The sequence below is a fragment of the Doryrhamphus excisus genome, linkage group LG18, assembly GCF_037039965.1.
Source record: "Doryrhamphus excisus strain RoL-2023G ecotype Guam linkage group LG18, RoL_Dexc_Guam_v1.1, whole genome shotgun sequence".
Lineage (NCBI taxonomy): Eukaryota > Metazoa > Chordata > Actinopteri > Syngnathiformes > Syngnathidae > Doryrhamphus > Doryrhamphus excisus.
Genome location: NC_136374.1, coordinates 14,782,918 through 14,808,840, shown reverse-complemented (window position 1 = coordinate 14,808,840; position 25,923 = coordinate 14,782,918). Strand labels below are relative to the sequence as shown.

Below are 25,923 nucleotides of genomic sequence, written 5' to 3'. Positions count from 1 at the left end.
GCCAACCACAGTCTTCTTATTGAAAACCATTGCTTTTTGTGTCATATATTCATTCATTCATTTTGTGGGCGTGCTGGAGCCTATCCCAGCTGTCTTCGAGCAAGGTGGCCAGCCAATCACAGGGCACATATAGACAAACAACCATTCACACTCACATTCATACCTATGGACAATTTGGAGTCGCCAATTAACCTAGCATGTTTTTGGAATGTGGGAGGAAACCGGAATACCCAGAGAAAACCCACGCATGCACAGGGAGAACATGTAAACTCCACACAGAGGTCTTCTAGCTGTGTGGCCTGTGCGCTAACCACTCGACTACCGTGCAGCCGTGTCAAATATTGTTAATTCATTCATTTTCTACCGCTTTTCCTCACGAGGGTCGCGGGGGTGTTGGAGCTTATCCCAGCTGTCTTCGGGCGAGAGGCGGGGTCCACCCTGGACTGGTGGCCAGCCAATCACAGGACACATATAGACAAACAACCATTCACACTCACATTCATACCTATGGACAATTTTGGAGTCATGTTTTTGGAACAGGGAGAACATGAAAAGCCCGAGGGGGGAATCGAACCCTGCATCTTCTAGCTATGTGGCCTGTGCGCTAACCACTCATGCACTTATTTTGTTAATGGTATTATTCTTAGATGAATAAAATTGACTTCATCCCCACCACAGCTTTAACACGAGTTCATGCGAGCTAATGTAACAACCTCTAGTGGTTTCTGTTGAACATAATCTCATTCCTGTCATTGTTGCAATTCCTGTGCTGTGATTGAAAACGAGACCGCTCCGCCGGGAATGCCAATCATTCTCAGTGCATTGCAAAGATTCCGCTATAAGACTAGATGGCTCTCGGAAGCACATTTAAATTTCGTGAAGCCTCTCCATCCAGAATATTTTGTGCTCAGGTGACGTCAGCGTGGGCATCAAGTGCGACGCCAACATGGTCGGCGATAAAGAAGCCGATGTGGACTTTGACATCATTCCAAACGCCAACGACACCTTCACTGTCAAGTACATCCCCCCTGCTGCTGGGAAACTCACCATCAAAGTCTTGTTCACTGACAAGGTTCTTGCCATACACTTCTTCTAACAGAACAACACTATCCCTTCTTACTGTGAAAGAAATTAAATTTGAGGGCTGAACTTGTCAGATATTGTAAAATGTATCGATGAAAAACTCTACATGTGTGTTTTCACTCAGGAAGTTCCTCAGAGTCCTTTCCTCGTCAAAGTGGATCCCTCCCATGACTCATCAAAGGTCAAGGCAGAAGGTCCTGGACTGGCTCGCACTGGTAAGACACAAGTTATGAATTAGCACACTTGGAAATGTACCTCACTTCCTTTCCTTGGAGTCCAGGTGTCGAGAGCGGAATACCGACTCATTTCACAGTGCTGACTAAAGGAGCCGGGAAAGCTCAGCTGGACGTTTCCTTCTCATCTCCCGTCAAGGACTTTGACATCATCGACAACTATGACTACTCTCAGACTGTCAAATACACACCCGTGACACCGGTAAGAAAAAACACACACACATCTGTAAACCAGTATTGCATGGTTGGCAAGACGATACAAACTAGTTTACCAACTTCTCCACCTAAAAAAAAAAATTTAGCCGCAAGCCAGTTTCACCTGGAAATTTGGTGGGCATGTCTGGTTTGAGTAGACGTACAAAAAAGGGCTGAAGAAGCCATGAAATCAAGCCATTTTTGCTTAATTAACGCGGCGCCAGACTATGTATTTTACACACATAATTCTAACAGTGGGGGCTGCACGGCGGTCAAGTGGTTAGCGCGCAGACCTCACAGCTAGGAGACCCGAGTTCAATCCCACCCCAGGATAAGCGGTATAGAAAATGGATGGATGATTATGAATACATTTAAGTATCTATGTAGTGTATTTAGGTCTGTTGACCTAAAATCTAAATTTAAATTTAAATTTAAGCTAGGGCAGGCCGGGTGCTTTTTTTATATATATATATAATTTTTTTCAACAATATATATTTATTTATATGTTTTTTAATAATATATATTTTATTATTTATTTTGTAAAAAGGTTAAAAAATATATATTTCAAGGCAACACACTAATTTTTTTTAGCATTTCAGGCTGCACGGCGAACAAGTGGTTAGCATGCAGGCTTCAAAGCTAGGAGACCCAAGTTTGATCCCACCCTCGGCCATCTCTGTGTGGAGTTTGCATGTTCTCCCCCGTGCATGCGTGGGTTTTCTCCGGGTACTCCGGTTTCCTCCCACATTCCAAAAACATGCTAGGTTAATTGGCGACTCCAAATTGTCCATAGGTATGAATGTGAGTGTGAATGGTTGTTTGACTATATGTGCCCTGTGATTGGCTGGCCCACCAGTCCAGGGTGTACCCCGCCTCTCGCCCAAAAGACAGCTGGGATAGGCTCCAGCACCCCTGTGACCCTCATGAGGAAAAGCAGTCGAAAATGAATGAATTAATGAATTCTAACAGTGGGGGCTGCACGGTGGTCAAGTGGTTAGCGTGCAGACCCGAGTTCAATCCCACCATCGGCCATCTCTGTGTAGAGTTTGCATGTTATCCCCGTGCATGCGTGGGTTTTCTCCGGGTACTCCGGTTTCCTCCCACATTCCAAAAACATGCTAGGTTAATTAGCGACTCCAAATTGTCCATAGGTATGAATGTGAGTGTGAATGGTTGTTTGTCTATATGTGCCCTGTGATTGGCTGGCCACCAGTCAAGGGTGTACTTGAAGACAGCCGGGATAGGCTCCAGCACCCTTGTGAGGAAAAGCGGTAGAAAATGAATGAATGAATGATTGAAATGATGACCCTCTGTGTTTCCAGGGCGACATGAGCATCACGGTGAAGTTTGGAGGAGATCCCATCGCAAAGAGCCCCTTCACGGTCGGTGTGGCGGCGCCCCTCAACCTCAATAATGTCATGGTGGACAACTTGGATGGACGTAAGGAAGCTGTCCTATTATCTTCTGGAAGACTTATGTAGAAGTTGATGAATAAATGTGTCTGGTAGGGGTTGAGGTGGGCCAAGAGCAGCACTTCAAGGTGGACATGAAGGAAGCAGGGGGACAGGGACGCTTGGAGGTTGAAGTGGTGTGTAATGATGCTGGTTTTGAAAATAGAACCCATGTTTGAGATTACCTGTTGTCTCCTTATGGACCAACATTGTCAATTTGTGTTAACTAGTTGAGTCCCAGACAGAAGGCGGTGCCGTGTAAAATGGAACCTCAACCTGGAAACGCAGATGTCCGCCTGGTCCGTTACACACCCACAGAAGAGGGGGTGTACGCCGTCAACGTGTCTTATGATGGGCATCCCATCTCTGGGAGCCCTTTCCCCGTGGAGGGACAGCTGCCACCGGACCCAAGCAAGGTAATCCTGGATTTAGTCTCCAATGAAGTAACTGCGAGTCCAGAACCAGTTTTTCCAAGACAGAAAGTCATATCACCTCATACTTCGGTACGTGACAATAAATTAGATTAGATTAGATTAGATTAGATTAATTTAGATTAGATTAAATTAGATTAAATTAAATTAGATTAGATTAAATTAGATTAAATTTTAAATTACATTTTAAATTACATTTTAAAAACTTAAATTATCTTAGAAATGCAGGAAGTGAACAAATGTAACAGTTACTGATTGTAAAAGTACCAGATGGAGGGGTAGGATTTAATAAGCTTTGCTTCTTCCTACTCCTTTTGGACATGTGGAACTGTGAACTGATTATGTGATGCATTCAATTGCAATCTGATGCATGTTCAAATGAAATAAAACTATTACCATTTTAAAAAAAAAAAAAAAAAGACCAAAAGTCATCTCGAGTACTCAGTTCTGCATGTCGTCCCATAAAGGTAAAGGCTTTTGGTTCGGGTCTGAAGAAAGGTCTGGTGGGAAACCCAGCACAGTTCACCATTGACACCAAAGGCGCCGGGACAGGAGGACTGGGTCTGACTGTGGAGGGACCGACTGAAGCCAAGATTGAGTGCTCAGACAACGGCGATGGGACCTGCTCCGTCTCGTACCTGCCTACCGAACATGGGGAATACCTTGTCAACATCCTGTTTGAGGAGGTCCACATCCCGGGCTCGCCGTTCAGAGCAGACATCCAGATGCCTTTTGATCCCAGCAAGGTGGTGGCATCTGGGTTGGGCCTCACCAAGGCCAAGGTGAGCTCTTTGAATAAAATCAAGTTACTGATTCTGGATCTGTCTTTTGAGTCTAAATATGACATCTTGTCCATGTGTGTGTGTGTACAGGTCGGGGAAGCCAATGTGGTCAATGTGGACTGCTCTCGTGCCGGACACGGTCAACTCAGTCTGGAAGCCGTCCCAGACCCATCCATTGGTTCTGCACCCTCAGGTTTGCACTCAAATGTGCTGCATTTCCTTCTCCTGTCACGGAATGTTCCTAATCAAGATGTCTTCCAGGTATGAAAGCCAAGACCGAAGTGGTGGATAACAAAGACGGGACCTACACGGTCACCTATGTTCCTATGACCTCTGGTATGTACACTCTGCTGCTAAAGTATGGAGGCAAGAACGTTCCTGGTTTCCCGGCCAAGGTGATGGTGGACCCCGTGATTGACGTCTCCAAAGTCAAAATGTCTGGACGTGGAGTGGATGGAAAAGGTGCCCATCTCGGACACCAGTGTCCCTTCTTCTCAGTTCATAGTACACATTGTGTTAATAACAGTTCTTCATTCCAGGTGTTTTCAAAGATGCCACCACAGCTTTTACCGTGGACGCACGCCCTCTGAACCGGCGAGGAGGAGACCACGTGAAGGTGGAGATCATGGGACCTTCTGGAGCGCTGACAGACTGCATGGTTAAGGACAAGGCGGATGGGACTTACTGGGTCGAGTACACTCCCTTTGAGAGCGGTAATTTTATATCTGCATTTTTTTAATCCATCTTTTCACATAATCCAAACAATTTAAACCGAACTGGAGCAGAGCTAAACGTCTTCACATACAAAGAAAAATAACGTAACCTTTCAAAACTCTTCAAACACAAAAACTGCAAAAATCCAAGGCACACTGGACCGCATCAGGTTTTCCAATAAAAAAAAAAAACGCATTTATTAAGTTCCGATTTTCTACAATAAAAGCTCTGATAAAACATTCCACTGTTCTCAAATATCTTAATTTTTATTTTTCTGCACAAAATAAGATGGAAAATAAACAAATCAAGAATAAAGAAAATCAATCAATCAGTAATAAATAAATATAATAATAATAATAATAAAACGGCAAATAATAAAAACTTAAGAAACCACATATAGTTGGTGGGTAGACAAATGATTTTTTTCAGATTAAAATGAACAAAGCATTATTAGAGCCCTGTAGACATGACAAAACACGACTATAGTCACATTTATACTCTTTTTATTTGCAACATATTGCGCAACTGCAGGGTCTTGAGACACATGCTAACTCGCAAACTAGAGAGCTAGCGACCTAAACGGTAGCCTTCAAGTGATTTCCTTTAAACTTAAATAGCCAAGAACTTACCACTTCCACACGGATAGGGAGGATAACTATTAACAGTTATTTAACCTTTAACATGAACATTAATCAAACGTAATAATTTTTTCTGGGTACATGATACCATACAGCATCCATATCAAACTTGCGCGGGCCGCACTGACATTAAACTTTCAGATCAAGGCGGGGTCCTCAAACTGGCCGCGTGTTTGAGACCCTTGGTTTAATGTTTTTTTTAAACAAACAAAAAAAATGCGCAGATAATTCGCCAGTAAACGTTCAAACAATACTTGAGCTGCTTCTTCGTCTTTCAGGTGACCACAGCATCCAGGTTCTGTACGACAACACCCCGGTTCTGAAGACCCCAGTCACGGTATCTGTGTCCGAGGGCTGTGACCCCAGCAGGGTGACGGCGACCGGTCCGGGGCTCCAGAAAGGCCTAACTGACAAGCCCAACACCTTCAACATCATTACCAGGTAGAGGACGCCTGGAGATGCTGTTAAGTGTGTTTGAGTGCCGTGTTGTTCTTAAAAATGTATATTTTTACAGAGGGGCGGGCACAGGGGGTCTCGGCATCGCCGTGGAGGGTCCATCGGAGTCAAAGATGGCGTGCAAAGACAACAAAGATGGCAGCTGCAGTGTGGAGTATATTCCACTTACACCGGGCATCTATGACATCAATATCACCTACGGAGGAGAGCACATCCCAGGTAGATGAAGACTGTCTGGTTCGACTTTTTTGATAATTTGATAAAATTATCTTAAATATGTTCTTTTATAACGATAAAAATTATCTTAAATATGTTCTTTTATAACGATAACGTTTAATTCGAAGTGTACGTTTAGCAAGATGTCACTATACTGAATGATGTTTTCCAGGGAGTCCCTTCAAAGTCCCTGTGCAGGACATGGTTGACCCCCATAAGGTCAAAGTGTCTGGTCCAGGTGTGGGTCAAGGGGTCAGAGCCCACATTCCTCAGTCGTTCACTGTGGACTGCAGGAAGGCTGGTGAGGCCCCGCTTGCCGTAACCGTCAGCGCCCCCAAAGGCGTTTCGGAGCCGGTGGAAGTGGTGCACAACAGCGATGGCACCCACACGGTGTCCTACACGCCATCTGTGGAGGGCCTGTACTCTGTGGCGGTCCAGTATGCAGATGAGGACGTGCCCCGCAGGTACTAAGTGGTACTGCATGTATTTTTTGGTTGGATATTTACTCTTACACTGTGTATTTTCAGAATAAATCAGCCTGTTTTTTTACCAGCAATGACATTTGTGTTTATTTCTCCGTAGTCCTTTTAGGTTGCGGGTCCTGCCCACTCACGATGCAAGTAAAGTACGAGCCAGCGGCCCCGGTCTGACCAGCAAAGTCCTTGCTAGCTTCCCTGTTGAGTTCAACATCGACGCCAAGCAAGCAGGCCAGGGAAAACTCAGCGTGCTCATCACCGTGAGTTGACACCCTTACACAAAACGACTATCATGTTGTGGCAAGCCTTAAGGCAGGGGTGAAAAATTGCAATGTAACTTCGATATTCAGCGTGGAAACTAATCCTGTGGAGCTTAGAATATACAGTGAAGAAAATAAGTATTTGAACACCCTGCTATTTTGCTATTTCTCCCACTTAGAAATCATGGAGGGGTCTGAAATTTTCATCGTAGGTGCATGTCCACTGTGAGAGAGATAAACTAAAAAGAAAAATCCAGAAATCACAATGCATGATTTTTTAACAATTTATTTGTGTGATACAGCTGCAAATAAGTATTTGAACACCTGTGTATCATCTAGAATTCTGACCCTGAAAGACCTGTTAGTCTGCCCATTAGAAGTCCACCTGCACTCCATGTATCATCCTGAATCAGATGCACCTGTTTGAGGTCGTTAGCTGCATAAAGACACCTGTCCACCCCATACAATCAGTAAGACTTTAACTTGTAACATGGCGAAGACCAAAGAGCTGTCCAAAGACACCAGAGACAAAATTGTACACCTCCACAAGGCTGGAAAGGGCTACGGAGCAATTACCAAGCAGCTTGGTGAAAAAAGGTCCACTGTTGGAGCTATCATTAGAAAATGGAAGAAGCTAAACATGACGGTCAATCTCAATCGGAGTGGAGCCCCATGCAAGATATCACCTCGTGGGGTCTCAATGATTCTAAGAAAGGTGAGGAATCAGCCCAGAACTACACGACAGGACTTGGTCAATGACCTGAAAAGAGCTGGGACCACCGTTTCCAAGGTTACTGTAGGTAATACACTAAGACGTCATGATGTGAAATCATGCATGGCACGAAAGGTTCCCCTGCTTAAACCAGCACATGTCAAGGCCCGTCTTAAGTTTGCATATGACCATTTGGATGATACAGAGGAGTCATGGGAGAAAGTTTTATGGTCAGATGAGACCAAAATAGAACTTTTTGGTCATAATTCCAATAAGCGTGTTTGGAGGAAGAAGAATGAAGAGTACAATCCGAAGAACACCATCCCTACTGTGAAGCATGGGGGTGGTAGCATCATGCTTTGGGGGTGTTTTTCTGCACATGGGACAGGACGAGTGCACTGCATTAAAGAGAGGATGACTGGGGCCGTGTATTGTGAGATTTTGGGGAACAACCTCCTTCCCTCTGTCAGAGCATTGAAGATGGGTCGTGGCTGGGTCTTCCAACACGACAACGACCCGAAGCACACAGCCAGGAAAACCAAGGAGTGGCTCCGTAAGAAGCATATCAAGGGTCTAGCATGGCCCAGCCAGTCTCCAGACCTGAACCCAATCGAAAATCTTTGGAGGGAGCTCAAACTCCGTGTTTCTCAGCGACAGCCCAGAAACCTGACTGATCTAGAGAAGATCTGTGTGGAGGAGTGGGCCAAGATCCCTCCTGCAGTGTGTGCAAACCTGGTGAAAAACTACAGGAAACGTTTGACCTCTGTAATAGCAAACAAAGGCTACTGTACCAAATATTAACATTCATTTTCTCAGGTGTTCAAATACTTATTTGCAGCTGTATCACACAAATAAATTGTTAAAAAATCATGCATTGTGATTTCTGGATTTTTCTTTTTAGTTTATCTCTCTCACAGTGGACATGCACCTACGATGAAAATTTCAGACCCCTCCATGATTTCTAAGTGGGAGAAATAGCAAAATAGCAGGGTGTTCAAATACTTATTTTCTTCACTGTACATTAAAAAAAAACACAATGCAAATCCTTTTTTTAAAAAAAATACTTTATTTTTTAATTTTTTTTTAAACAAAACGTCAACATTAATACAAACAAACACAAAACAAAAAAGGGAGAACTGGACATACACTGTATACAATTTAGTTATTTCACTTTAAAAATAACTTTTGGTAATGGCTTTTTTACATGCTACCAACATGATTTTATATAAATAACTTTTGGTAATGGCTTTTTTACATGCTACCAACATGATTTTATATAAATAACTTTTTGGTAATGGCTTTTTTACATGCTACCAACATGATTTTATATTAATACATACCTTCCCTTAACACAGTCTCCCACCAGGTCCAGATACAATGTCTGAAAAATGCATGAAAAAGTCACACTGTAACCCAAAATCTTGTCTATAGTTTTACAGCCAATCACAGGGCACATATAGACAAACAACCATTCACACTCACATTCATACCTATGGACAATTTGGAGTCGCCAATAAACATAACATGGATGTTAGTGGAATATGGCAGAAAACCGGACATGCACAGGGGAGGGATTCGCACCCAGATCTTACTGATCGTGGTGCAAAAAAGGCAAAGCACATGCACCAATGTTTGATACTTGATACTTTGATACAAGCTGGTCTTGGGTGTGACCTCAGACACATGTTAAAGTCTCCCATCTTCTGCTGTACCTTCCCTCAGGACCAGGACGGTAAACCTAAGCTGCTTAGTCTCCATGAAAATGGAGATGATACATACCAGGTGTCTTATATACCGGACCGTGCGGGCCGCTACAATATCATGATCAAGTACGGCGGCGACGAGATCCTTACATCGCCCTACAAAGTCCAGGCGACGACAACAGGAGATGCCAGCAAGTGTATTGCGACTGGTTTGTCACTTTGTTTTATTTATGAAAAGAAATATTCAAAATTTAGCTTGAATATACAAATAAAATGTTAATGTCCCCCTTGTCAGGTTCGGGTGTGGGGCCCATGGTGACCTTGGGTGAGGAGCTGGCCCTGCTAGTGAACGCAAAGGGAGCCGGTAAGGGGAAGGTCAATTGCGTGGTGGTGCAGCCGGACGGCAGTGAAGTGGACGCTGACGTCATGGAGAACGAGGACGGCACCTTTGATATTTTCTGCACGGCTGAAAAGCCTGGGAAATATGTCATCTTTGTGCGCTTCGGAGGAGAAAACATACCTGGAAGTCCTTTCCAAGTCATGGTGAGTGAGCTCAGACGATGACATGAAGCTTTGATGGGGTTGATGTTATCAGTCAAATCTAGAAGACATACATATCACTATATTGACACTTACTACGGTACCCCTTATGTCATTGTATGGTCATATCACCTTGTGCTTCAGTACGTAATACAAAAAACAACAAAAAAAAACTTAAAAAAAAACTTAAACTACATTAGGAAAGCAGGAAGTGAACAAATGTAAGTTACTGATTGTAAAAGTACCAGATGGAGGGGTAGGATTTAATAAGCTTTGCTTCTTCCTACTCCTTTTGGACATGTGGAACTGTGAACTGATTATGTGATGCATTCAATTGTCATCTGATGCATGTTCAAATGAAATTAAACCATTACTATTACCATATTGACAGTTACTATGGTACCCATTATGTCATTGTATGGTTCATTCTTCGGTATGTGACAAAAAATAAGAAAAAAAATATATATATATATAAAAATAAAAAAAGAAATAAATAAAAAGAGATAAATAAAAAAACTTACATTTGTTCACTTCCTGCCTTTCTAATATAATTCACGTTTTTAATATATATATATTTAATTTTTTTATTGATTTTATGTATTATTTTTATTTTATTATTTTTTGTATTTTATTTTTTTATTTTTATTATTTTATTTATTTTTTCATTTTTTTTATTTTTTCTCTTTGTTACATTTGTTCACTTCCTGCCTTTCTAATATAATTTAACAGTTACTGATTGTAAAAGTACCAGATGGAGGGGTAGGATTTAATAAGCTTTGCTTCTTCCTACTCCTTTTGGACATGTGGAACTGTGAACTGATTATGTGATGCATTCAATTGTAATCTGATGCATGTTCAAATGAAATTATACCATTATTAATTAAGATTAATTAAGATGTTGATTTTTAATCCTCGTTCAAGCAAATAGCAAATAGCTAGTAGTCTTGTTTCTTTGTTGAAAAAGAAAAAAAAACCCTATGATTGTAGATTTGGTTTGTCCTAAATTGCTGTAGACATTGTTCCAACTTGTCCAAATGTGTGGACGTTAAAGCTTCCTGTCGTGTGCGCAGGCAACCGATGAGGTACCCATGATCCAACAGCAGACGTCACTCCAGCAGCAAGCTGCTCCAGCAGGAGCTGGCTTCCGTCCCTGGGTATGCACACGCACACACCGGCAGTTTTCCTGATGTGGACCAGCCGTATAGTCCGTACATTAAAAGTATTATGTCAGAGGTTTTTTTTTCCATGCACAGATGGAAAGGCAACACACTGCTTTATTGTCTGCCATTGCGTCTGGCATCCCGTCTGGCACACGTAGCAGTTTTGACTGCATTTAATTTGTGTTTTATAGATGAGACATAGTATCATAGTAACATAAATCTCTCCCTGAGGATATCTGGATATGTATATTATTATTATTATTTATATATTTTTTTTCCACCATTTGTGTGCATGCATCCTGAAAATGTCAATTTTTACGCTCTAAACTATTTCATACGTTACAATTAAATGGCTAAAGCTGACCTATTATGCTCATTTTTTGGCCCTTTGTATCGAGTCATGGACTCCTATAGAGCAGCGACACACAATAACCCGCACAGAAAACTTTCTAGGACTCCCACAATCTGTACCTATTCCAGCTGTATTTCCTTTGGCTTTCCAATTTATTCTACTTGTGGGCGTATCTAGGCACGTCCACTCCGCTGTGATTGGTCACACTCCGTGCTAACACGGTGGAATCACTGTGACATCACAGGGCGTTGGTGATAGAAAAAAGTGAACGTTCATTGCCATTGCAAACTTCTTTCAGGGCTCATTTTTTTAAATGCACAAACCTCATTATCTGAATCTTTGGGATAGTTTAACACAATAATACAACATTGTAACTACATTTATATTTCCGAAAGATGGAAAAAGCATAATATGTCCCCTTTAATATGTACAATTTTACACATGTATTACAAAAAGTGCTTGACAGCGCCCTCTGCTGGATTCATAGCAGCAGCACTCCTCTCCGCCTGCAGATAAGGCCATCAAACTCATGTGCCCCTCCCATCTTGTTTTCACCAGGTGACCTCGGACAACAACTACGAGGTCGTCAGCGACAGCGTGAATGGAAGCGGCTTCAGACCTTTTGACCTGGTCATCCCCTTTTCCTTCAAGAGGGGACAAATCACTGGTGAGAGACAATGTTCACGTCCATGTATTTAATACCTGTTCAGTAATAAGTGATGCTAACATGGTCACAGCTCGACTAGCTATCCAGAAGTCCTCGGGAGCACTTGGGAGTGTGACCAATCACAGTGAAGTGGGTGTGCCAGGAGGCGGGCCCCGGGTGGAATAAATTAAATTTGGGCGGGAAGCAGGAAGTCCGTGAAAACACTGCAGAAAGAGAGCTGGAATCTGGAAGCTCTAGAAAGCTTTCTGTGTGGGTTATGTGTAGGGCCAAAAATGAGCATACCCATGGACCTACATATCCAGAAGTCCTCGGGAGCACTTGGGAGTGTGACCAGGAGGCGGGCTGCGGGTGGAATAAATTAAATTTGGGTGGGGAAGCAGAAAGTCCGTGAAAACACTGGAGAAAGAGAGCTGGAATCTGGAAGCTCTCTGTGTGGATTAAAAATGAGCATACCCATTGACCTACATATCCAGAAGTCCTCGGGAGCACTTAGAGTGACCAGGAGGCGGGCTGCGGGTGGAATAAATTAAATTTGGGCGGGAAGCAGGAAGTCTGTGAAAACACTGCAGAAAGAGGGCTGGAATCTGGAAGCTCTAGAAAGCTCTCTGTGTGGGTTATCATGTGTAGGGCCAAAAATGAGCATACCCATGGACCTACATATCCAGAAGTCCTCGGGAGCACTTGGGAGTGTGACCAATCACAGTGAAGTGGGTGTGCCAGGAGGCGGGCTGCGGGTGGAATAAATTAAATTTGGAAGTCCATGGAAACACTGCAGAAAGAGAGCTGGAATCTGGAAGTTCTAGAAAGCTCTCTGTGTGGGTTATCATGTGTAGGGCCAAAAATGAGCATATTTTGTAAGTTGTCAATACAGGAGCAGCCTCATTACGTCTTCCTGTCAGGAACATTCTCCGCAAATGAAGCTAATTCTGTTTCCTGCCCACCGGCTACAAGAATTAGCCAAGTGTGAAGCTCATAATTCAAAGAATATGTTTTCTCCTGAAGAGTATACACAGTGTAGTGCAGGTTTGTAGCATTAGAAGTCTTAATGAATGAAGTGCTTGTTTTGGCAAAGCTCTGTGATGTACTCGGGAAGACCAAGCAGCTTCCCAAACATCTGTTTCCCATCGGTGCCGGCCAGCGGGGGCGACTGACGTGAGGAAATGCTTTTGTAAATGATTGTTTGACTTGTATATTTTTACAAATGAGCCCATCAGGATGTTTGAAGTGGTCAATGATCGGAAGAACAAAGTGTGCCTTTCTCTTTGTTTTGGAAGTGAATTTTTATTGGCGGCAACAGTTGATATCTGATTTTAGTACCGTAATTGAACTTACTAATTCTGGCATTCTGGGGGAGAAAAGTCAGGCTCAAAATCAATGTGAAGCTGTCCTTGAACTATTTGGAGTAGAAACATGAAAGCTAACAAATTTGTTTCCCCGATGATGGAATAACAGTAGTAATCTTAATAATAATTGTGTACTAAGGGAAGTATTTGACATGAGACAGTGGCTGTGGTCCAAATTGCACACTTCCACACTTACTGTACATTTGAATAAGTACACAATGTGTACTGCGTTTTTTAGAGTGTGCAAATGTTAACTGTATTGCTATATTTATCCACTTCCTCCTCTTCTTTTATTCATTGTAAATTGAAAATTGAAACAATTAAGTTCCTCCTTCGTTTATTGCAGTTAATTGGTTCCAGACCTGACCGTGATAAGTGAGTTTCCAAGAATTAGGATTCATTAAACCTGTTTATGACCTTCTAAATACAATTTTTAGCATTATTAGAGCCCCCCAGACATATATTAACAACCCTATAGTCACCTTTACATTCATATTACCCAATTTAATAGACATAGTAAGCTGGATTTTAGATGTTAAGTGGCCACGAACACAGAGTGTGAGTGATAAGTGAATTTCCAAGAATTAGGATTCTTTAAACCTGTTTATGACCTTCTAAATACAAATTTTAACATGATTAGAGCCCTATAGACATATATTAACACCCCTATAGTCACCTTTACATTACATTTTAACGTTATTAAAGCTCTCTAGACATATATTAACACCCCTATAGTCAGATTTACATTCATATTACCCAATTTAATAGACATAGTAAGCTGGATTTTAGATGTTAAGTGGAGTAATCCTTCGTTTATTGCAGTTAATTGGTTCCAGAACTTACCGCAATAAGTGAATTTCCAAGAATTAGGATTTTTTAAACCTGTTTATGACCTTCTAAATACAAATTTTAACATTAATAGAGCCCTCCAGACATATATTAACACCCCTATAGTCACCTTTACATTCATATTACCCAATTTAATAGACATAGTAAGCTGGATTTTAGATGTTAAGTGGAGTAATCCTTCGTTTATTGCCGTTAATTGGTTCCAGAACTGACCGCGATAAGTGAATTTCCAAGAATTAGGATTCTTTAAACCTGTTTATGACCTTCTAAATACAATTTTTAACATGATTAGAGCCCTCTAGACATATATTAACACCTTTACATTACATTTTAATGTTATTAGAGCTCTCTAGACATATATTAACAACCCTATAGTCACCTTTTACATTCATATTACCCAATTTAATAGACATAGTAAGCTGGATTTTAGATGTTAAGTGGAGTAATCCTTCGTTTATTGCCGTTAATTGGTTCCAGAACTGACCGCGATAAGTGAATTTCCAAGAATTAGGATTCTTTAAACCTGTTTATGACCTTCTAAATACAATTTTTAACATGATTAGAGCCCTCTAGACATATATTAACACCCCTATAGTCCCCTTTACATTCATATTACCCAATTTAATAGACAAAGTACACACTCTGGTGTGTCATAACGATATCACTGTTTTATTGCATGTATAGGACGTAGGATGAAGATATCATTGGTGCACCGCTAATACTCGTGTCTTTCAGGCGAGGTGCTAATGCCTTCAGGGAAGTCTGCTCAGCCTCTGATCATGGACAACATGGACGGGACAGTGACGGTGCAGTATTCGCCCACCGAGGCCGGACTTCACGAAATGCACATCAAACACAACGGCACGCACATTCCAGGTGTGATCACAAAGCAGAAATACTAATTGGTGATGCTGGGAAGCTGGCCCTAATTAACTTGCTATTAGTCTGATTTGTGTGTGTGGGGGGGGGGGGGTCAGAGGTGAACATGTGGCGTGCAGGAGAGCTGGAGTCATGATTGTGTGTTTGTGTGTAAAAAATATACATGCGGCATGCTTTTGCTAGCCTGAAGACTCGTACATCTTGAAGACAATGATGACATCACATCCCGACAATGTGTGTGTGTGTGTGTGTGTGTGTGTGTGGGGTGATCCCACAGTCCAAACACCACATGTGATTACAAACCACACACATCAATCAAAGACCTTTGCCTTCCATTTTGGTTTAAGTTAAGGCATGGTTTGTTGGATAGCATTGATACGAGTTTATGCTGTGTTGCAGAATCTCCTCTTCAGTTCTACGTCAACCACGGCAGCAGCCCAAATGTCACAGCCTACGGTCCTGGTCTCAGCTACGGAGTCGCCAACAAGACAGCTGCCTTCACCGTCAACACGGAGGATGCCTCAGAAGGTGTGAGAGAAGGCAATATATCATTGTTTAAAATTCATTTTATTTTTGCTGGAGCCTATCCCAGCTGTCTTCAGGCGAGAGGCGGGGTACACCCTGGACTGGTGGCCAACCAATCACAGGGCACATATAGACAAACAACCATTCACACTCTCATTCATACCTATGGACAATTTGGAGTCGCTAATTAACCTAGCATGTTTTTGGAATGTGGGAGGAAACCGGAGTACCCAGAGAAAGCCCACGCATGCACGGGAAGAACTTGAACTCGGGTCTCCTAGCTGTGAGTCCTGTGTGCTAACCACCGTGCAGTCATTTTTAAAAATTAAAATAAGCTGCATTTGACGAAACCTAAGAAAAAAAAAATATAATATTTTATATATTCATCTTGTATTACCCGCCTACATTGCTCAAGTATCTATTCAGCAGGTCTTATTTACAGCAGGTCTTCTGGAGAGCATCATCTTAGACAGTGGTGTCCCACAGGGCTCAGTAGTAGAGACATTGCTCATTTTCCCAAGCACATTCAGTCAAGACTAAAAGCTGCAATGTTACTTAATCATGTATATTTCCATTTTCTTAACTTGGAGGTGGAGTTTTATTTACAACAGGTCTTCTGGAGAGCCTCATCTTAGACAGTGGTGTCCCACAGGGCTCAGTAGTAGAGACATTGCTCATTTTCCCAAGCACATTCAGTCAAGACTAAAAGCTGCAATGTTACTTAATCATGTATATTTCCATTTTCTTAACTTGGAGGTTTTAAAGAGATGATCTTTGTGCAAACACTCAGCAGTGGTGTACCACAGGGCTCAATACAAGGGCCATTGCTTATTTATCTGTGCTTCTCTCAGCTGTACTTGGCCTTCCTATAAATAAGGAGCTTTTTGCCATAGTAGCTTAAATAAGTAAATCCTTTCTGGAAGACCAGCCCACCCTTTCCTTATTCTTACGGCTTACCCCACTGTGGAGAACTTAAAAAAAATAGTCTGCATCGTCAAGACTGACATGATGAGCTCAATATTACAGAAATACATTGATTTCAAGTCTAATGAAGTGGATGCTAATTCCACTGTTTCATGGTAATGGTAATGGTAATGGTTTAATTTCATTTGAACATGCATCAGATTACAATTGAATGCATCACATAATCAGTTCACAGTTCCACATGTCCAAAAGGAGTAGGAAGAAGCAAAGCTTATAAATCCTACCCCTCCATCTGTTACTTTTACAATCAGTAACTGTTACATTTGTTCACTTCCTGCTTTCCATAATACAGTTTAAGGTTTTTTGTTTTTTTTTAACATAATGTACCTCGTACCGAAGTACGAGGTGATATGACCATCCAATGACATAATGGGTACCTTAGTAAGTGTCAAAATCAAGACTCTTCATCCTTGTATTTAGCAAACATCAACTGCTTGTATTGTTTCTTGAATTGGCTCATCGTTTCATGATTTTACATTCAGTATGTGGAATAACTTGACTAGCTTTGTTGTCGACTTCTATGTGTCCAGGAGGCCTGGACCTGGCTATCGAGGGTCCGTCCAAGGCGGAGATCAGCTGTGTGGACAACAAGGACGGCACGTGCAGCGTCAGCTACCTGCCCACGCTGCCGGGAGACTACAATATCTTGGTCAAATACAACAACAAACACATTGCGGGCAGCCCCTTCACGGCCAGGATTACGGGTCAGGATGCTCCACAAAAACCAGAGGTTCAGGGCAGACTCTCACTAGGCTATTGGTACTGGGCTGGCCCCTGAGGGAGAAAAGGATTTTGTTTTTTATCAAGAACCGTCACATGCACACCTATTCCATTTATTACCGTGCTTGGGTGCAGATCTATGGGCCTAAACCTGGTACGACTGGCCTGGTGGGAATATTCCCCTAATTATGTAATAATTAGCTTTGATTCAGAACAGATGTGTTTTATTTTGTGTGTTTTAGAGGACAAACAACGTCGCTCTCAGGTCAAACTGGGCTCAGCAGCTGATTTCTTCCTGGACATCAACGAGGCGGACCTCAGCCTGCTGAATGCCACCATCATGGCGCCATCAGGCCGCGAGGAGCCCTGCCTGCTCAAAAGGATGGCTAACAACCACATCGGTAACGTGCACACAAAATACAGTAAAGTCTCGTTATATCGATATTCCCGGGAGTCGGAAAAAATACCGATATAACCGGACTATCCATATATCCGATCCTGCGCCGAACTGCATTAAAAGTGGGCGGATCTTTGATATGGCATGTAATTTTCTCCTTGAGTTCATGGATTGCGTATCTAGCAGGCTTTGTACTACAATACATTTTGTACTACAGTCAATAAAAATAAACTTACGCTGTAGTGATTACCGGTTACCGGGACATAATTCACCCCGGAACTATCGATAGGGAAGGTGTTGCCACCCGGAGGGGTAGGCGCGAGGGACGGGTGTTTTCCGCTGTGTGTGCTGCACTCTGGTGGTGGAAGTGTGAAAAATAAAGTTGACTGGAAGCAGCCGTTCGCCGTGTTCTTTTTTGGTATTGAAATCCTTAAGCAAAGATTGATTTAAGCTGCTTTTGTATCGATATAAGCAGACCAAATTGGCTGGCGGGAGATGAAAAGGGCATCCTAGTAACCGGATTATCATAATAACCGTGTATCGTACTAACGGAGCTAATTATATCATAAAAGACTAGAAATTTGCCGGGAAATGAAAATAGTATCGTAATAAGTAGTAATTCGTTTTAACCGATATCGATATAACGAGACTTTACTGTATATCCATGACCATACGTATTTCTTGTAACGTTTGTTTTGTTTTTCTTTCCAGGTATCTCCTTTATCCCCAGGGAGGTTGGCGAGCATCGTGTTAGCATCATGAAGAACGGCCGCCACGTCGCTAACAGCCCCATTAATATCATGATTGTGCAGTCGGAGATAGGCGATGCCAGCCGGGTCAAAGCCCACGGCGAAGGTCTTGTAGAGGGCATCACTTTTAACGATGCTAGCTTTGTTGTGGACACACGAGAAGCGGGTACGTACTTTATGATGTTTATTTTGTATATTTTATATCAGAGCGATGAAGTGACGCCTCCTTTTCTTGTAGGTTATGGCGGCCTCGCTCTGTCCATCGAAGGTCCCAGTAAGGTTGACATCCAGACGGAGGACATTGAAGATGGAACGTGTATGGTGACTTATTGTCCAACTGAGCCTGGGAACTACATTGTCTCTATTCGTTTCTCTGACCAGCACATCCCAGGTAGAAAGGGTGCACAGCTAACATGGCCAGAGCTTGAAAGCGGAGGTCCGATGTGATCATGTGTGTGTTTGTGTAATTGTCAACAGGAAGTCCATTCACGGTGCAAGTGACAGGGGAGGGTCGCATCCGGGAGAGCATCACACGTAAACAAAGGGCCGCGCCTGTCGCTGGCGTGGGCAGCGTTTGCGACCTCAGCCTGAAGATACCAGGTGACGTTGTTGACGGTTGAACATTTCTTTGCTTTTTGTGTTTTCACCGCTACTTTCACCTACTGTGCTTTAAAATTCATTTGTCTTTCCTTCCTTAATTATGTGTTGATATTTAGAAATCATGTGGTGTCCAATCATCATGACTGTTATCTCTGACATGAACGTATTGTGTCTTTATTCATTCATTTTCTACTGCTTATCCTCATAAGGGTCGCGGGGGGTGCTGGAGTTTATCCCAGCTGTCTTCGGGCGAGAGGCGGCGTACACCCTGGACTGGTGGCCAGCCAATCACAGGGCACATATAGACAAACAACCATTCACACTCACATTCATACCTATGGACAATTTGGAGTCGCTAATTAACCTAGCATGTTTTTGGAATGTGGGAGGAAACCGGAGTACCCGGAGAAAACCCACGCATGCACAGGGGAGAACATGCAAACTCCACACAGAAATGGCCGAGGGTGGGATTGAACTCGGATCTCCTAGCTGTGAAGTCTACATGCTAACCACTCGACCGCCGTGCAGCCCATATTGTGTCTTATTGCCCAAAAAAAAGCAAACCAGCAATTTTGAGTGCCACTGAGCTTTAAATTTAAAAATACAATATTGTACATACAGTATCTTGATTAGACCCGAGTTCGATTCCACACTCGGCCATTTCTGTGTGGAGTTTGCATGTTCTCCTCGTGCATATGTGGGTTTCCTCCCACATTCCAAAAACATGCTAGGTTAATTAGCAACTCCAAATTGTCCATAGATATGAATGTGAGTGTGAATGGTTGTTTGTCTATATGTGCCCTGTGATTGGCTGGCCACCAGTCCAGGGTGTACCCTGCCTCTCGCCTGAAGACAGCTGGTATGGGTTCCAGCACCCCCCGTGACCCTCGTAAGGAAAAGCGGTAGAAAATGAATGAATAATATTTGTCACGGCAGCACGGTAGTCGAGTGGTTAGCGCACAGGCCACACAGTTAGACCTCTGTGTGGAGTTTGCATGTTCTCCCCGTGCATGCGTGGGTTTTCTCCGGGTACTCCGGTTTCCTCCCACATTCCAAAAACATGCTAGGTTAATTGGCAACTCCAAATTGTCCATAGGTATGAATGTGAGTGTGAATGGTTGTTTGTCTATATGTGCCCTGTGATTGGCTGGCCACCAGTCCAGGGTGTACGCCGCCAACCCCCCCGTGAGGATAAACAGTAGAAAATGAATGAATGAAAATTGACAACTAAACTTAATTCAGCTTATTTGAAGCCACTTTCTTGAATGACAGCATGATACGATATAGACAATATAAACAATTTAAAGGTACTACATTATCACACAGTCTCATGTTTCACAGCGCTGGACGTGCGTGAGGTGACGGCCGAAGTCACGTGCCCATCAGGATCCAGTCAGCCTGCCCAGCTTGTCGCCATGGACAACGACACCTACTGCGTGCAGTTCGTGCCCTCTGAGACAGGCGTGCACAGGGTGAACGTGAGGTACCGGGGCGGCCATGTGCCCGGCAGCCCTTTCCAGTTCACCGTGGGGCCGCTAGGCGAGGGCGGTGCCGCCAAGGTCAAAGCTGGAGGTCCAGGACTGGATGCAGCGGTGGCAGGAGAACCAGGTACACACAAATATTTGCAGCTAGTATTTTCTTTACTTCATATCAACGTTATTCTCTCTCTTTAGCCGAGTTCAGTATCTGGACCAGAGAGGCCGGCGCCGGGGGTCTGTCAGTGGCTGTGGAGGGACCCAGCCGGGCAGAGATCTCATTCGATGACCGTAAAGATGGATCCTGCGGAGTCTCTTACGTGGCCCAGGAACCCGGTAGATAAAACTACAAACCAAAAAAACATGTCCATGGTCCTTTTTATGTGTGTGACGCTGTGGTGTGGGTACTTCAGGTAATTACGAGATCGCTGTGAAGTTCAACGACCAGCACATCCCAGACAGTCCCTACTTGGTCCCTGTTGCGGCCAACCCCACCTACGACACCCACCGCCTGAACATTAGTGGGCTTCAGGTGAGCCATGAGGACGCTCCCCAGATGGCCGACACATCATAGGACTGTATGACTTTTGAAATATATGCTAATATTCTTCCATCGGGAAGGATAATACAGAGGGATAATTATCGGAAGTTTGGGTGATGCGATTAATTTTGGAAAGGATTTGAAACAGTTGCAAAGTTTATAATTACAATGGTGTCTTGGTTAACATCATTAATGTGTTCCATAAGGTCCGACTCAAACCAAAACGTATTGTGACCAAAAAAAATCTTCACATAGGAAATTAAAATTAAACTATTATAATTTCTGCCAGGTTGACTTTTGAAATATATGCTAATATTCTTCCATCAGGAAGGATAATACAGAGGGATAATTATCGGAAGTTTGGGTGATGCGATTAAGTTTGGAAAGGATTTGAAAAAGTTGCAAAGTTTATAATTACAATGGTGTCTTGGTTAACATCATTAATGTGTTCCATAAGGTCCAACTCAAACCAAAACGTATTGTAACCAAAAAAAAATCTTCACATAGGAAATTAAAATTTAAACTATTAATTATAATTTCAGCCAGGTTGACTTTTGAAATATATAATTATCGGAAGTTTGGGTGATGCGATTAAGTTTGGAAAGGATGTGAAAAAGTTTATAATTATAAGTTTATAATTCCAGTGGTGTCTTGGTTAACATCATTAATGTGTTCCATAAGGTCCAACTCAAACCAAAACGTATTGTAACCAAAAAAAATCTTCATGTAGGAAATTAAAATTTAAACTATTAATTGTAATAACTAGCTCGCAGGGCTCACAGCTAGGAGACCTGAGTTCGATTCCACCCTGTGTGGAGTTTGCATGTTCTCCCAGTCCATGCGTGGGTTTTTTTCGGGTACTCCGGTTTCCTCCCACATTCCAAAAACATGCTAGGTTAATTGGCGACTCCAAATTGTCCATAGGTATGAATGTGAGTGTGAATGGTTGTTTGACTATGTGTTTGCATCTGTGTGTGTTTTGTAGAAGGCTGGTCTGAAGGTCAACCAGCCAGCGACATTTAACGTGTGCATGGACGGAGCCAAGGGCAAGCCGGAGGCCAAGGTCACCAGCCCCTCTGGAGCACGACAGGAGTGTGTCATCAGCCCACTGGAAAAAGGTTTGCGTTTTTGTGTGTAACTCATACGCCAAAAGACGTTTTGCACGTCTTCCGCTAACCCAACCTCCTCCGCCGTTCCTCCCTACCAGATAAGTACGCCATCCAGTTCATTCCCAGGGAGACGGGCCTCCACACAGTCGATGTCAAATTGGGCTCTGAAGTCCAAGGAACGTCGTTCACCGTCCTGGTCGGGAAGCCAGAGCAGGATGGACAGCCCGGTCTGGTTTCGGCATACGGTTCTGGTCTTGAGAGAGGCACCACAGGTGGGTTCAAGTAACCCCTGACCCCCCGCCGCCATGACTAAGGGACCGTGTCAGATCGTCGAAAATAGTCTACAGGACGATTCCACTTGCTTACTTTTCTGCAATGCTGCTTAGGTGTCCAGTCCGAGTTCATCATCGACAACACAAAGGCGGGTGAGGGTGCTCTGGCCGTGACTATTGAGGGCCCGTCCAAGGTCAAGATGGACTGCCTGGAGGTGGCGGAGGGCTACAAGGTGCATTACACACCCATGGCTCCAGGAAACTACATCATCAGCATCAAGTATGGAGGCTCTGACCACATCACTGGAAGTCCCTTCAAGGCCAGAGTCTCAGGTGACAACATTTAGCGTCTTTCTTTCCTTCTTGTTGTCTATCAATCCTCTGCTTTTGTCTTTATCTTCTGATGTCTTCTGATTCTTTTCTTCAGCTTCTGTCTTCCACTTTTCTTCTTCCGCTTTTGTGCTGATTTGAAGGTGGAACGTCCTTGTTGGCTCAAGAGGGGAAAAAAAAGACGTGAGCATCGCTAGTTAAGCTAATATTTGACATTGAAACCTGTTTGAGGTGTGTCATCATGTAAACATATGAACAGGTTTTAGTGCTTTACACATACGCTACTGTATTTTTAAAATAATACTAATGGTTTAATGATGTTTTTTTAAGTCTTATTGTGCAGCTTTAGTAACATAAGCGGGTATTCTGCAAAGCAAGTTTTGTAAAATGAAAAAGTTGTCAATCTTTTTGAACTCCCCATAATGCTCCATAATAATGACTTGCTCATCTAGTGTAGAACCGGACTTGAGACAGATTGATCAATAGGGGACCCAGGATTGACCCCTGGGGAACCCCACAGGTTACTAAAAATTCTTACTGGTATTTAAATTGTCTTGTGTTTATGTTGTGTGCTTGTTGATGTAGTATTGTTGGTGTATGATCAATAGGGGTCCCAGGATTGACCCCTGGGGAACCCCACAGGTTACTAAAAATTGTCTTGTGTTTATGTTGTGTACTTGTTGATGTAGTATTGTTGGTGTATGATCAATAGGGGTCCCAGGATTGACCCCTGGGGAACCCCACAGGTTACTAAAACATCTTACTAGTATTTAAATTGTCTTGTGTTTATGTTGTGTACTTGTTGATGTAGTATTGTTGGTGTATGATCAATAGGGGTCCCAGGATTGACCCCTGGGGAACCCCACAGGTTACTAAAAATTGTCGTGTGTTTATGTTGTGTACTTGTTGATGTAGTATTGTTGGTGTATGATCAATAGGGGTCCCAGGATTGACCCCTGGGGAACCCCACAGGTTACTAAAACATCTTACTAGTATTTAAATTGTCTTGTGTTTATGTTGTGTACTTGTTGATATAGTATTGTTGGTGTATGATCAATAGGGGTCCCAGGATTGACCCCTGGGGAACTCCACAGGTTACTGAAACGTCTTAAAAGTATTTAAATTGTCTTGTGTTTATGTTGTGTACTAGTGTACTAGGATAGTGATAGTCTTATTCAGTTAATATATTATTCACATTATTAGTAGTATTGCGAGTTCGAACACAGTAGCTGTACTATGAATCTCTTTAGGAAGTGACTGTATTGTGTCACCTGGTCTTCTTTCAGGTTCTCCACTGGTGAACGTGAGCAGCGACAGCATGTCGTCCACACTGACCGTAGAACCACCAGTGGGAGGGTCCAACAGTGGCCCGGTCTTCAGCAGACCGGCCACCTCGGACGCCAGCAAGGTACTGAGCCGAGGACTTGGACTCAGCAAGGCCTTTGTGGGCCAGAAGAGCAGCTTCTCCGTGGATTGCAGCAAGGCTGGTGAGCCAGACTCCGCCTACTTCCACCATTATTACCGTTGTCTCAGCCTTGGTTTGAATACGTCTGCTCTCCACCAGGTAAGAACATGCTAGTGGTGGGCGTCCACGGCCCTGAGGTTCCATGTGAGGAGGTTCTAATCAAGCACCTGGGAGACATGCAGTACAACGTCAGCTATGTGCTGAGGGAACACGGAGACTACGTCCTGGTGGTCAAGTGGGGCGAGGACCACATCCCCGGATCGCCCTTTCACGTTAACGTCCCATGATGAGCTAAACACGATGCTCTGCTCTCGACTTTGTACGCTAAATTATTGCTGCTTCAGTCTCTTTTTAGGAATGTAAAACTTCTCAAGTTATGGAGGAAGTGAAAATATATTTTAATCTCACCCATATCGATAGCAAGTAGACAAATGTAGTGATTATTTCCAAAGAAATAGAATTTCTGAAGTATTAAAAATGGACGCAGCCAAAGTTTTAACCGTATTTCACGAGCCAAACTTTAGTTTTCTCATCCTCCAAATTGCCAATTCTGCTAAGTGTGAATTACAACTGGACTCTACATGTAGACTACTGATGTTCATTTAAATTCCCACAATCCCTTGCTGCATTGTCTACTTCAGCTTCATTGCTGTCTCTCAATGTTGAGTTGTAATGTTTCCCCTTTTGACCTGCACAGTGAAGGCATCGCTCTGGTTCACTAAAAGATGATTTTCTATGTAAGGGAAAAACATTTTGCTCTTTGGATGGAATGTTTTTAAGTCTGAATGAATCACTGTGATAATGTACATTTGATAATAAAAAATGAACTGGAATAAAGAAGTGTGGCCTCGACAGTGATGATCATTCCGGAAGGATATTAACTATGCAGTAGAATTGTTTAATAGCAGTTTTGTTATCCAGTAATTAGCTTATTTTTACACTGTATTTGTCTAGTTGTGGGGAAGAGCAAGAAGACGCCAAGAGTGGTTATTTTTTAGGGGCCACTGTCAGTCAGTGGCTATTGGACTGCCATTTTTTTTTTTGCATTTCATGAAAATTATCCATTTACTGTCACGTTTTCTGAAAATACTACGTTTCGATACAGAAAAAAATTCACATCAAATAAATGTATTTTACAAATGTAAACTTAATTAGAACGTTACAATGCCACAATAGCCAACATGTATACAGTTGAAGTAATCTAACGTAATTTCAACATTTTAGATGGTAAAAGTGCGCCCACCTGTGGTCACTTAATGCAAAGCACAGGCACTGTGCCTTCAGTATTGATCACAGTTATAGTATGTAGATATCTAATTACTTTCTATGCCTCTTATCCTCAGAGGGTATGCTGGAGCCTATCCAAGCTGTCTTCGGGCAAGAGGGGGGGTACACCCTGGACTGGTTGCCAGCCAATCACAGGGCACATATAGAAAAACAACCATTCACACTCACATTCATACCTATAGACAATATGGAGTCACCAATTAACCTAGCATGTTTTTGGTATGTGGAGGAAACCGAAGAAAACTCACTGTGTGGCCGACATATTAACCACTCGACCACCGTGCTGTCCTGTATGTATATAAATATATATAAGAAAGTTTCAACTGACA

At 42.8% G+C, this 25,923-nt stretch overlaps 1 protein-coding gene across 2 annotated transcripts in view; it reads left to right on the top strand.

The window, feature by feature from the left end:
* The window catches only part of flnba (filamin B a), a 54,162-nt gene extending 29,012 nt beyond the window's left edge, over positions 1 to 25,150 (top strand). The window contains exons 17-49 of one of the 2 annotated variants that reach the window (XM_058054696.2): positions 912 to 1,072; positions 1,208 to 1,298; positions 1,364 to 1,518; positions 2,834 to 2,951; positions 3,020 to 3,099; positions 3,193 to 3,378; positions 3,861 to 4,175; positions 4,266 to 4,368; positions 4,437 to 4,637; positions 4,715 to 4,888; positions 5,806 to 5,968; positions 6,042 to 6,202; positions 6,372 to 6,663; positions 6,782 to 6,935; positions 9,370 to 9,559; positions 9,646 to 9,893; positions 10,961 to 11,044; positions 11,961 to 12,069; positions 14,997 to 15,137; positions 15,540 to 15,668; positions 17,180 to 17,353; positions 17,612 to 17,770; positions 18,478 to 18,681; positions 18,754 to 18,906; positions 18,993 to 19,115; positions 20,457 to 20,723; positions 20,789 to 20,926; positions 21,004 to 21,122; positions 22,117 to 22,249; positions 22,339 to 22,512; positions 22,627 to 22,845; positions 24,129 to 24,329; positions 24,407 to 25,150. In XM_058054696.2, coding sequence (XP_057910679.2) covers positions 912 to 1,072; positions 1,208 to 1,298; positions 1,364 to 1,518; positions 2,834 to 2,951; positions 3,020 to 3,099; positions 3,193 to 3,378; positions 3,861 to 4,175; positions 4,266 to 4,368; positions 4,437 to 4,637; positions 4,715 to 4,888; positions 5,806 to 5,968; positions 6,042 to 6,202; positions 6,372 to 6,663; positions 6,782 to 6,935; positions 9,370 to 9,559; positions 9,646 to 9,893; positions 10,961 to 11,044; positions 11,961 to 12,069; positions 14,997 to 15,137; positions 15,540 to 15,668; positions 17,180 to 17,353; positions 17,612 to 17,770; positions 18,478 to 18,681; positions 18,754 to 18,906; positions 18,993 to 19,115; positions 20,457 to 20,723; positions 20,789 to 20,926; positions 21,004 to 21,122; positions 22,117 to 22,249; positions 22,339 to 22,512; positions 22,627 to 22,845; positions 24,129 to 24,329; positions 24,407 to 24,594 — 5,507 coding nt within the window. In that variant the 3' untranslated portion in view covers positions 24,595 to 25,150. The remainder of the gene's footprint in view (positions 1 to 911; positions 1,073 to 1,207; positions 1,299 to 1,363; positions 1,519 to 2,833; positions 2,952 to 3,019; positions 3,100 to 3,192; positions 3,379 to 3,860; positions 4,176 to 4,265; positions 4,369 to 4,436; positions 4,638 to 4,714; positions 4,889 to 5,805; positions 5,969 to 6,041; positions 6,203 to 6,371; positions 6,664 to 6,781; positions 6,936 to 9,369; positions 9,560 to 9,645; positions 9,894 to 10,960; positions 11,045 to 11,960; positions 12,070 to 14,996; positions 15,138 to 15,539; positions 15,669 to 17,179; positions 17,354 to 17,611; positions 17,771 to 18,477; positions 18,682 to 18,753; positions 18,907 to 18,992; positions 19,116 to 20,456; positions 20,724 to 20,788; positions 20,927 to 21,003; positions 21,123 to 22,116; positions 22,250 to 22,338; positions 22,513 to 22,626; positions 22,846 to 24,128; positions 24,330 to 24,406) is intronic. The other variant, XM_078798677.1, reaches the window with a different exon arrangement.
* Positions 25,151 to 25,923: the final 773 nt, after the last annotated feature.